Genomic DNA, 13182 nt, shown 5'->3' on the forward strand with positions numbered 1-13182 from the left:
GCTACAGCACCCCTTCTGGCCTTTTCTGTTTATGCGATGCTGATGAATTGAACCCAGGGTTTTATGCATGCTGGGCAAGCATTCTACCATTAAGCCACATTTCCTAACCCACTTGTGTTAAAAATCTAACAACAAATCCCCAAATGTCTGGGTCTTTCCTTGCTTGATGTCAGTTTTCGGTAATGTTCTTGTGTATATTTGAACAAATTTATTTAATCATTACAAGAATGTAGTTTAATCTTAATTCTTTCTGTCATCTATGCTGGCATAAAATATTGTCCAAATGTCTTTTTAAAAGTTATTTTACATAGTTGAGCAAAGGAGTTGACATTTCAGTGAATCAGCTTATGAATATAATTCATATTGATCAGAGACACCCCTTTCACTACTCTCATCCCCTTCCAACCACTCTTTTCTTTGCATTATTTAATTTTGTAGTCTATGCAATGAATTCTCGACAGCATTGTTCCTTCTCTTCCCTTGGCCATATACATTGCTCTCCCAACTACTCCTGTCCTGGTGTTTTGAGATGGTCTTTCAAATTCTTTCCTTTCCTTACAAATGGTAAATTATAATTCTAATGAATAAGTAAAATTCCATTGTGTGTATGGATGTGTGACATTTTCTTAATCTGTTTGTCCATTAAAGGGCATGAGGGCTGATTTCATATCTTTGCTATGTCAAATAGTGTTATAGTCAACATGGTTGTGCTGGTGAGGTAGTATGCCAGTGTTGTTTTGATTTGCATTACCAGATGGCCAAACATCTTTATAATAAAAATGTTAATGATTGTACAAATATTTGATGCATCTACAGGGTTTACCTTATTTACAGTATGGGGAAAAAGTGCAGTTTTGTCTACATAATATTAATTATGTGGTGCTTAAAGATACAGTGAAATCATGACATTGGATGAGCCATATTGTTTAAACTAAAAAGTAAGTATATATGAATATATTGCGCATATTGAATAAACAATGTTGTTTACACTATATACACACCAATTTTGGAAATATGACTGCAGTGCTCTCTACATGTTTGCTTAGGAGTAATTCATATGCATATAATAAATATTAGCTGTGTGAAAATGTCTGAAGATATTTATATTAACAGTAGTTATAAGCACAAACACAATTTTATTATGAAGAAATTGAAAAACTCCTGCTTTCATCATCTCATGTTTAATAACTTTGTGTAAGGTGAACAACTTCAAATCTTTTAAACAATTAGTAAGAGGGATTACATTATTCAAACAGCTTCTAAAGCCTGCTTTTTCCCCCAAAAGATTGCATTAAGTCCTTTTTAAAAATTTTACTTTAAGAAATTTAATTCTTTAAAGTGACAGCTAAAATTTGAAGACACTCTGAGTATAAATTTTATGGGAAATGTAGTTAGAAAATGTCCTTTATGAAAAGTTGGTCATGTAGAGAACTCAGAACGTCTTATCCACATGTTCATTGGCTCTATCGAATTCTATACAGGGACAATAGAAAAACAAACAAAACAATATCTTGTTATAGAACAGAACAAAAATTCTTTCCAGTTAGTGGCTTCCCAGTCGAGTAGAGTAGATTTATTAATAGGCAATGCATGAAACTAATAAATGAGATGAGTTGTCACAGTCATCAAAAATGATGTTTTAATTTAGTTATACCAAAGAGACCCTATTTAAAGTAGTATATTGGCACCTTATTTTCCATTCTTTATAAAATAATGAGGAAATTGAACTCTGAAATAGTTATAAGAGAAGAAAAACATTTCAGTTTGCTTTGCTAAAGTTTAGTGCACTTTTTTTGAGGTAAGTCCATTACCCATTGGAATAGAGCTTACATCAATATATTATGTTCTCTTTCATTAAATTGAATGTTATAGTCTAATTTTGAAAAAAAAATTAGGAAGTGAATTTGTTAATCTAATTCATTTGCCAGTGAAACTTTCAGCTAAAGTGGATTTTAATATCTTTTTTCAAAGCCAAAGCATCATTGAATGGATTAAGTACTTGGAATGGATTAGGTACTTGGAAATATTCAGTTGTGAGAAAAAGGAAAGAAATAGCTTTCAAGAAATGAGAAACATTTTCATAGTGCTTCAGAAGGTTAGGGAAACATAGAAAAGATAGATAATTGCTTCTTAAATAATTCTTTCAAATCGTGAGTCCTGTAGGAGTTCTACCCAGGTTCCTCAACTATCAATCTAACACAAATTTATGAAGAAACTTACTGGTTATCTTTCCCAAAGTTCTTTTCTCTTTGCTGCAGTTCTCTACTACAACTAAAAGTAACATTCATTTATTGTTTTTTTAAGCTTACACTTGAAGATTACCAACACCTAGACAATTTCCTATAAAACCTAAGAAATTACATATAAAATCATTATATATTCTAAGTAACATACATGTCCATTTTCTCATGTGGATTCTTCAGATCATTAAAAAGTGGGTTTCTAAAAAGCATTATGGATAACTGAAAAGCGATCTTTTATGATTGTCAATTATTTAATTTGAGATTTTTGGTTTTTTTCTTCTGATGTGTTTTCTTCACTATGACATTTGGCAGAAGGTCAGTCCCTTAAAAGTTTAATCATTTAGGAGTGATAAAAGACTTCATTGAAGCATCTTCCATACTTCTGTGTAATTTCACACAGGGAAGTTGCACCTGTAAAAACAAAAGTTGAAATTAATAAGGTTAATTATGATCTCTAGAGAGCAGGTGAAAAGCCCTCAATTTTAGTAGAAAAGATCTAAACTTCTAATTACATGTTAGTGTGTTAGTGCATTATAGTTTTATTTATATGGCCTATTTTCCTTTTGAAGATAATAATAAAAATGATCATTTATATCAAGATAATTTAAAACACGTATTCTGGATGAAGAAGCGAAGTGTTTATGCTCAAATGTAAATAAAAATTATGACACTTCTCCTTTCTTCACCTATCATTTTTATTGGTTGAACGTCATTGCTATGTTGAAAAGAAGAATGATAAAAAAATTGTGTGTTACTTTCTGTTTATCAATAATAACACATTGATAATTGTTGTGCAGTTTTCTCATGTTAAAGGGATCCAGGAAAACCCTGCTGTTTAATATGATATTCCTGCTGCATTTCCATCACTTTACTTTTATATGAATGACAATGTTAACATTTCCTAAAGGAAACATATTAACAGGATAGAATAGGTAATGTATGCCTCACATTGTTAAAACAATATTTTTCATATATGTAGTCAGAAGGACAACCCTATTAGTGGTCAGTTTTCTAATTTCACCACTAATAACCTGATTTCAATTGTAGAGATGAAGAAATTGCTAATTGCATTAAGGGACACTATGACACCATCCACAATCTATCTCTTCGATTACAAGTTGCTTTTTGAAAAGGCCTATTAAAACTTCAAAACATTTGTACAATATTAAGCATTTGGGAAAGAGGACATATCTATATATCTATATATATCAGGTTATCATCCTTTCTAAGACATATTATCAGAGAAGAGACTGACAGTGGGTTTGGAAACTAGCTAGCACACAACAGCTGTCCCTAGGTTTGACCTCAAACCAAACCATACATCGACGATTAGGTAATAGTTTCACTTTGAGTGTGAAATCTCAACATGAAATCCAGAATGTGAAAACCTACAACTAAACATGCTGCAATAGGCAGTATTTTGACATCCACACATGTGAAACAAAGATCTCCAGAAATGCGATTTCTATTTGTCTCAGAAATGTATGATTGGGGATGTTAGCACCCTATAATGACAATTTAACACTTGTACCTGACAGGTTACGATAGGTTATGAATAGGATATTGGTGTAGAAGGATGTTGGCCACCTAGGACATAGTGGGATCTGCTGAAAATTTATAAAATTTTGAGTAAATAAATTTTCTCTTGCAGCACTAGTTTTCTGAATTTTCATGTTCATTGAAGCACTATTTAGCATAGCCAAAATATGGGGACAGTTCAGATGATCCTCAATGGACAAATGGATTAAGAAAATGTTGGTATGTATACACAATAGAATTTTATCATCCATTAGAAAGAATGATATTGTACCATTTGTAAGGAAGTGGAAGGATGTGGAAAAAACTATATTAAATGAACTAGAGTCAGACCCAGAGAAACAAAGGTTGCATGGTTTCTTGTACTAGTGGTAGATACAGTGTGCCTAAAAAAATCTATAAAAAAACATGCTTGGTGGTATGCAAGTAGTTCCAAATGAATTTGATGAACTATAATAGCTGCCATGGAGTGCTCAAATAGTATGATTTCTTAAAAAGACAAAGTCAAAGCCCAACAAATAAACATTAAGAAATGGGGATTTGCAAGGAATGGGGCCAGAGGGAAAGAGGTAGACGATGAACTAGGGAAGAGGGGAAGGATGCAGTTGAAAATTCATTGTCTATACCACAAAATTAAGAAATGTAAAGCAAGGGTGGGTCAGAGGGGGATGAGAATGTTGAAGGGGCGACATAGAACATGATGCATTCTATTCATTTACTGTTTTGTTAAATGACTTCACCCTTATACAACTATTTAGAGATAATTAAAAAAAAAGAAATTGGGATTGAATTAAATATGTATTAAATATATTTTAAATACATATATTTGTAACTACTTAGCAATGTGAAGTATGAACATTATTTAATAACTTAAATTTTGTCTAGTAGGTCAGACACATATTGCATCTATGTTTGTGCGTGTGTGTGTATAGTGTTTGGCTTGAACTTATGGCCTGGGCACTATCTCTTACTTTTTTGCTCAAAGCTAGTACCCTACCACTTGAGCCACAACTCATTTAATAAATCCACGTTTGATTCCAAGTGTACTATGACAGAAAGAAAGAATAGAGTACAACAAGTGCTTTGAAAATTTGAATAAAAGTCCAAAGAATATTATCTTGTGGGGTTTGTTATTCATATAAAATAGAAAAACTTCACAAGAAGTTAAAAAAATCTCTGAGAAGTCTTGGTGATAATAATGAATAGAAACATAATGGTTCAGATGCTGAATGCACAAAAAAGAACATTTTTAATGTTAGATTGTTTTCTAAACTTACTCTTCTGTGATATTACTGTCTTTAGGTTTGAATAATGAAGACAGTAATTGTCACGAGAATCAACCAAGTCTGTTCAGTGAGGGACACCATGCTCTTCAGATTCCACACACAATGATTCTGAATATTATATTAATTAAATTGTTTACAGAGTTTAATAGATTTCCTCCTTTGTAACTTGCTTAAAACACTTGTTTTGGTAGAGCTCAGAAGTGCTAAAGAGGGGAATATCAAAGGTGATAAAGGTATATATAGAAACTTACTTGTACATTTACTCATTTTTGTGCCAGTCCTAAGGTGTTGTTAAGCCTTTTTTTTAGCCCAAGGCTAGCATTTACCATTTGTGTTACAGATCTACTTCTGCTTTTCTAGTATTCAATTGGAGATAAGAGGTTCTTGGAATTTTCTGCCTAGGCTGGCTTTGAACTGAGATGTTCAGATCTCAGTTTCTTGAGTAGCTAGGATTACTGGAACCCAACTCAAATTTACTTCATTTATTTGCAGGGATAATGTTAACATGTCAATAAACTGGAAGTTGTGGCCCTGATTTCAATGGCTATTGGAGAATTAGCTAATTCCAACTTAAATGGCAATGTTTTAACAATCTCAAATGCCACACCTCGTTTAATAAATAGTTTAATCTGATTTTTCGGATGATACTCTTCTAATGATAGATTCTTCACAGTATTCAATACTCCTGTGTTTATTATTGTCTAGAACTGGTAGAATACCATTAATGAACAAATCCCTGTATTGTGATAAAACATTCTCCTTTCCTTATGGCTTTAATACATTTGAAGAGAAGGAAAAACTTGAGTTATTTACATTATGAGAGGATCAAGGCTAATATGATGCTTTGGGAGTCGCTGTATTAGGGGCCAGTGGGGGGTGGGGGGGTCACTGTGAGAGAAGCAGAAAGGAGAGCTATCTTTTCTGCAGCTTGAGATTGTTAAGGCAGTTCCAGTTTGTTGTAACTACTGGGAATGAAGGATTTTGAGAGGAAATACCAAAGGGATTGGTACATATTTATGAATATTTATGAAGATTTATTATTTTAATTGCAATTTTAATCTATTTGCATATAATGGTCAATAATTATAGAGTCTGCAAAAATAACTAAATCTGAGTTTTTATTTTTAAAATGAAATATTAATGTGATTTTTAAAGGATAAGTGTACTTTGCTTTCTAAAAGTTTCTTTAATTCTTAATATCAGTATATGAATTGAATTAAGAAGTGTTTGAAAAGGCAAAATATAAGATAATAAATCAAAAGGGAGGTATATAATAAAATTTTATTAATTAGTCTATTGTGAAATGTATAATCAAATACAGATATTGCTGCTTGTTCAAATTGTACTCACAGTTGGATTCACTTAGCCTCTGGAATTGGAGAGCCGGTTTCTACCAATCCGATCCATGGGGATACCAAATCGCTTTTTTGGATGGTCTACTACTTTCCTGAAACAAATCAAGGAGAATATTTTAAAGCTAAAGCCCAAGTTATTCATCATTCATTTTATTTTTCTACTTCAAGTAGTTTTTCAGGAGTCAAAATAAAAATTTCCAATTGCCATTCTCACACTTGGGACGTTTGTGGAGAGAACTGAAGCTTAAAAAAGTTAGCATTCAACTTTAAATAGGCGACATGAAAAACCAAGTCTATGAGCCCAAGTGTTTGAGTGGGTAGAATTATTAAAAGGCTATGAGGACCATAGAGAAAAGGACAGAAATGAGTTTTATTTCCAGACTACACATGTATAATGTATAAATATTGCTTAATTTTATTTAAAAAATTATTGATTTGAAGCACCTTCTGCACCACCTGTTGTGCTGAATGTTGTGCATGCAGGCATGTTAAAAATAGCCATGCACTTGCTATAGTGCTTACCCTGAAAAAATGTTTAGGAATTAGTGTCTATATAGTATTTTAGAGCCAGGGTTGACTTTGAAATACAACACTCATAGCTCATGCTCTTGAATAGCTAGGAATGCAGGTGTGAGCCACCAGCATCTGACTGACTCTTGGCTTTGATCTCATAAGAATTTGTATCCTAGTAAGAAATTTGAGTAGTTAAAGGAAAATCCAAACAAAAACAAAACACTTAAGGCTGACTTCTACCATAGCTTCACCAATACCTCCCTTCAAACTTCCATGTTTCCTGGTTTCTTTTTGGCACTTTTCTTTTTTCTTCTTAAATTGTTATTATAAAGGTGATGTACAAAGGGGTTATGGTTACATAAATCAGATAAATAGTACATTTCTTTTTGGACCATGCCCCCCATTTCTTTGCTCACTCCCTGGTTTTTCCTCCTGACCTCTCCTGCACAAGGTGTGTAGTGTCTAGGGAGTATCATTGCTGTGTTTGTTCACCCTTTGTCCCACCATTTCTGTGCTCCTCCCTTATGCTCCCCCGAACAGATAAACTTACATACAAGACAAAAGGGAACAGAAAACATAAATAGCTACAGAGAAGTAAAAAGTAAACAACAAAAACAACAAGAAAAAGAAACCCTTTGCTTCCAATTTTTGGAGGTTCTTCCTTTGGTCTCACTGTGTGAATGTCTAGAATCCTGTATAACTTAACATCTCCTAGGGTATTTTTAAAATTATTATCCAATGATTTACTTGTAGATTTATAGGCACATTCTGGTTACAACAAATGACGGAAACCATATAAACTATGTTTCTTTGGGTCTGGCTTATTTCACTTAATACAATTTTTTTTTTTACCAATGTTTCCATTTCCTTATGAATGATGCCATATAATTCTTTCTGATTGAGGTATAGAATTCCATTGTGTATATAACATACCACATTTCTTGATCCAGTCTTCTGTTGAGGGGCACAGGTTGACTACATAGTTTTCAAATGTTTAATCAAGTAGGAAACATGTAAACTATAAAATTAGCTTAAAATTAATTATTAAGAATCATTAAATAGTAGGCATGTGATTCATACTTTGTTTTAGATGTAGATAGAAACAATGGCTGTTGAGAAATTAAAATAAATCTTCTTTATTTTTAAATGATTCTGAATTGAAGCAGTTATTTTTTCGGTGGTTGTCAGAAAAGTGGCTTCTCACGATATCCATGCCATAATTCTTTTAATCTGTACATATTTTCTTTTATGCAGCAAACTGGACTTTACAGACAGGATTAAGGCACTTGATGTAGGAAGATTATTATAGTATTATCTGACTGGATCCACTCTAATAACTAGAGTTTCTTAGAAATTATCTGTATTTTTCTCTAAGTGATTTAGGTTTGTGTCCAAATACAACGGGGCTAATAGGTAATATATAGTGGGCTTTTTATCCCTCTAGTTCATTTTCTGAATATTTTACCTTTATAACTCCACGAAATGAGAAAGGTAAAAAAGCTAGTTTAGATGGAGGAAATGGCTCAAGGGTAGACTTAGAGAAGTAGGAAGAGGAAGTGAAACACCAAACCTTTCCAGGTGGTTGAAGGACTGAAAAGAGGAAGAAATAGCATCTGGGAGGTTGTATATACTACCATTTCAATAAATGTTGCCATGAAAAATAAATGTTTTACTTTTAAAAAGAAATATATGATACGCTTATAAATTATATAGATCGAACACAAACCTGACATTTTTTTAAAAAGTAAGATTAAGAATTGTAAGAATTGTATTTTTCTTTTTGCTTTACAACAGTCAGATCTTTCAAACTCCAACAAATAAAAAGGCAGCAGTGGTGGTGTTGAAAGCAAAATAACAACTTCTACTCTTCCTTTTTTCTCTTTTTGCTCTCACGTTTTCTTTCTTTCTTTTTTTCATTCTAGATATGGTCTAAAAAATTAGGAACCAGGAAATGGAGAACTAAAACTCTGATTACTGTCATTGTGATCTACAATCCTGTTATTCTAAACTTTTCTATCCTTCCTCCTTTTTTCTCTTCCTCTTTTCCCCTTCCTCCCTTCCTCCTTTCCTTCCTGCCTCCCTTCCTCCCTGCCTCCCGCCTCCTAGCCTCCCTGCCTTCCTGCCTTTCTGCTTTCTTGCCTTCTTTTCTTTTAAAAAAAAATTCCCCAAATTAATGTCTCTAATCTTCATTGTTTTGTTGAACAAGTGAAAAGAAAATCATTCTGCAGAATTATGGTTTTCGCTATTCTTGATGATGATTAAACTGAATACGTATTTATTACTTACCCTTTTCCCAGAATCTTGCAACACACTGAATGGATTAGCCCATTTAAACTTCATCACAGTCCTAACAAAGGACCATTATTTCCCTTTCACAAATGAGAAAATCATGGGACAGAGAAGATGGAAAATACTGTGGATTCCCCCTACCCCTCCCCTCAAAACAGGTATCTAGAACACTGCCGCTAGCCAGGCACAAGTGGCTCACACCTATAATCCTAGCTACTCAGGAGACTGACATTTGGGGATCACAATTCAAAACCAGCCTGGGCAAGAAAATCTGTGAGACTCTTATTTCCAATTAACCACCATACAGCTGGAAGTGTGGCTGTGGCTCAACTGGTAGAGCACTAGTAAAAATGGTCAGGAAAATATGCTGGCCCTGTGTTTAAGCCCCAGGACTGGCACAAAAAAAAGGATTTCAGCTATTAATAGTACATGCGATTTTTTTTTTGTCTCCCAAACATATCAGGGGAATTGAGAATCAAATCAATATTTCTGACACTAATTTACTATGTCCCAGATAATGTAAGATTATAATATCAACAAAACACATAACAACAAAAAAGCACATGAACAGATAAAAAAATTAGTAAGAAAATTACCCAGCTCACTCTCTTCAAATGCCATGATAAAGGTGCAAAAGGATCTTTTTTAAAATCAGAGCATGAACTGTTTTGGAATATATGCTATAAAAATCACCCTCATTTTGTACAACAAAATATAGTCACTTTAGTTTGAAATATGTCCCTGCAATCTTCTGGGTTAACATTACAATCTTTTGTTAATCTGGTTGGTTGAGACCACGTACACCACCAAAGGTAAATTTTCAAATCCCTTGAAAAACAAGCTGGAAGTAGAGTTGTTATCCAAGTGGTAAAGTGCTAGCCTTGAGTAGAAAAGCTCAGGGGCAATGCCCAGGCCCTGAGTTCAAGCCCAGGACTAATATAAAAGCAAGATTAAAAAAACAAAACAAAACAAACAAACAAACAAAAAAAAAAAAACAAAGCCAGGCGCTGGTTACTCATGATTGTAATTCTAGCTACTCAAGAGGCTGAGATCTGATGATCCCTGACTTTTTTTGATATAATAATATCTACTTTAAGATAATATCTACTATTTTCACCTTTTGGGTTATTTATTCATTTAGCATATTTATTTGTTATATAATGTTTGCATATATTTGTGCTTTTTTGGTTATATAATGATGAATAAGACAAATACTACCTTTCAAATTTTACATTTTACAAAGAATAAAGGGAAGAGAGTTTATACATTTTAACTGATAGCAGGCCAGTCCAGTTGTATTAATCTGACTGTTTTCTACAAACTGAGAGCTTTATAATATCTAAAAAGTTAAATGAAACATCCAAGTACATGGTTTCTTTCCTTTTCTACATATAGTGGGTAAAGAAATAGCTTCCAGAAGCATTTACATTTCCTCACAGTAGAGGATGGCAAAGTGGGTAGAGACTTTGATTGTGTGTGACTTTATTCTAACAGTGAATCCATGATTACTTTGATTCATCATATCACATTTTGGATTTGATGCAAATATTTGTTGTATCTATATAGTAAACTTGAAAAACACACATGTTCACACATATAAATTCACTGATTATTCAATTTTTTGTATCTATAGGGAAGTAATACCTTTATTTCCATAAAACAAAATCACAGTATCTCAGTAAGTTAAAACTTTCTGTATCATATTAATAAGTGCAGTTGTTTCAACATTTTTGCTGGTAGGAAATGTGTAAATACACATGTAATATTATGTAAGACTTGCATGGTCGAGAATACACGGTGTGGAAATAGAGGTTAGATAAAGAAACATTCCTAAGATCAAAAGCAAAGCATTCTGTACGTTCTGACAATCTAGTCCCTCTTGTGACAAAATCATGGTATGACATGGTTAAAATAGCATTAAAAGGCAACCCATATTTTTCATTTAAAAACATTCTGTATGAAGTTTAAAGATACAGTCTATTAAACTAAGATGAACAGAATGATTAGATTGATTGTATTAAATAGAATGTTGACTTCTTATGTTAAGTAGGATTTTGTTTCCTATTTATATTCTTGAGTAATTCTACTTCTAAAGGTTTTCTAGCATTCTAAAATGTGTGTTAGAAAAATTATATTTCAACATTTTGAGAATCATATACAAAAGAGTATGAATTAACCTGCACTAGACTGGAGAAACTCAAAGGGAACATTCTTATTTATAGCACCAGCATAAGAAATAGGAAATCGCCACCACTATAGACATCTCACTGTCCGCTTTTCCAAGTGCAAAGTTCTAGTGGCTCTGCTACAGGAACTGAGGCTTAGTCTAGTCATTCATTTTTCCCCTCACTTTATAATCTTTGTGAGAATTCTTGAAAGATTTCTTCTTTGGTTTAGGCAGCATTTAAGTTTTACTTAAAGTGCATTATGTACTGAAATCCTAATGCAAACAAGATGACTATAGCTAATAGTAATACTCTTAGTAGCAGCTGTAGTAACAATACTATGATATACCACTAAAATAGTAATATTACTACATTAATAATTGTAACACTATGGCACTATAGTATATACTATATGCAGTATATAATATATATTATAGCATGGTATTTATAATATATACTGCATATAGCATATACTATATAGTATAGCATAATATATATACAATATAGTATATACTATAGTAGTATTATTATAATATAGTAATAGTAATTAATATATAGTAATAGTAATTAATAGTACACTATTAATAGTAACATTACTATATTACTAGTGGCATTTCTATGAACAATTTCAGCTATATTAGCAATGTCTATATGATGTGTTTTATATGTTTAACTTGGCTGAGGGTAGATCTCAAGTGATCTTATCATGAAAAAGACAGAAAATTGTGAAAAATGACAGATGTGTTAATTTGCTTGGTTGTGGCAATAATATCAAAATCTATACACATCAAAGGCTATGTTATATGATGTACATATAAAGATTTTTATCAATTATTCCTCAACAAAGATACAAAAATAAGAAGAATCATGCATGTGTTCACTGCATTTCAGCAACTATTATGTAGTCTGAGATTCTCCATATTGACATATGTGCAATAGATGAAAATCTAATATATTTTCTTTTGATTGTGATTATATACAGTTCTCATGAAATTTTTCTTAAATGTGACTTTGTATTCACTTAAGGATTACTATGAAGCATATTTTCTGAAGTAGAAATGACAACTCTGGGTACACTTAATTTTATTACATATATACATAATTTTATTACATTTAACTTTATTATTCAATTTCATTATATGGTCAGACTATTTCCCAAATTTATACTAAATTACTATTGGTAAGTGTATGAAAACAATGCATAATGATTCCTATGGTTTCAAATCTATACCAATACTTGCAGTATTTTAAATTTTGACTATCTGATGCCTGAGTAATCATCTTATTTAAGTTTTTATTGATATTCCTTGAATTCTAGTGGAGTTGTTACTTTTACTTTAGTTTACTGTCCCTTTGGATCTTTATTTCTGGAAGTGCTTGTTTCAATCCATTGTGTTTTTCTGTGAGCTTGTGTTTCTTTTGAAGATTGGGTTATGAGAATGCTTAGAATAGAATGAATATTAGATTTTTTCAGTTATATATTCAAATATTTCCTACCATCAGCAATTAATCTTCTTTACTGTGCAATAAATTCTTAATATTTTAACACTTATCTATATTTGTACATCTCATTTAAGAATCATCTCCATCCCAATAATAGATTCAGCTTCTCAAATTTCATGGAAATGCTGTTGCAGTTTTGGCTAGAACTGTGTTGAATCTCAGGGACAAAGTAACTATGTGAAAACTCAAATCTTTATGATGTTGAGTCTTACTATCAAAAGCTTTATCATTTAGACAATCTTTAATAAACACTATTTTCTCCACAGAGATGATCTTAGCTGGAAGCATGTCT

General features: G+C 32.2%; 1 protein-coding gene across 1 annotated transcript in view; it reads right to left on the minus strand.

The window, feature by feature from the left end:
- Positions 1-2521: 2521 nt before the first annotated feature.
- Ostn (osteocrin) overlaps positions 2522-13182 on the minus strand; it is a 39600-nt gene continuing 28939 nt past the window's right edge. The window contains exons 4-5 of the mRNA XM_048346002.1: positions 6416-6512; positions 2522-2654 (exon numbers count right to left, since the gene is read on the minus strand). Coding sequence (XP_048201959.1) covers positions 6428-6512 — 85 coding nt within the window. The 3' untranslated portion in view covers positions 2522-2654; positions 6416-6427. The remainder of the gene's footprint in view (positions 2655-6415; positions 6513-13182) is intronic.

The sequence above is a fragment of the Perognathus longimembris genome, chromosome 5 (assembly GCF_023159225.1).
Source record: "Perognathus longimembris pacificus isolate PPM17 chromosome 5, ASM2315922v1, whole genome shotgun sequence".
Classification (NCBI taxonomy): Eukaryota; Metazoa; Chordata; class Mammalia; order Rodentia; family Heteromyidae; genus Perognathus; species Perognathus longimembris.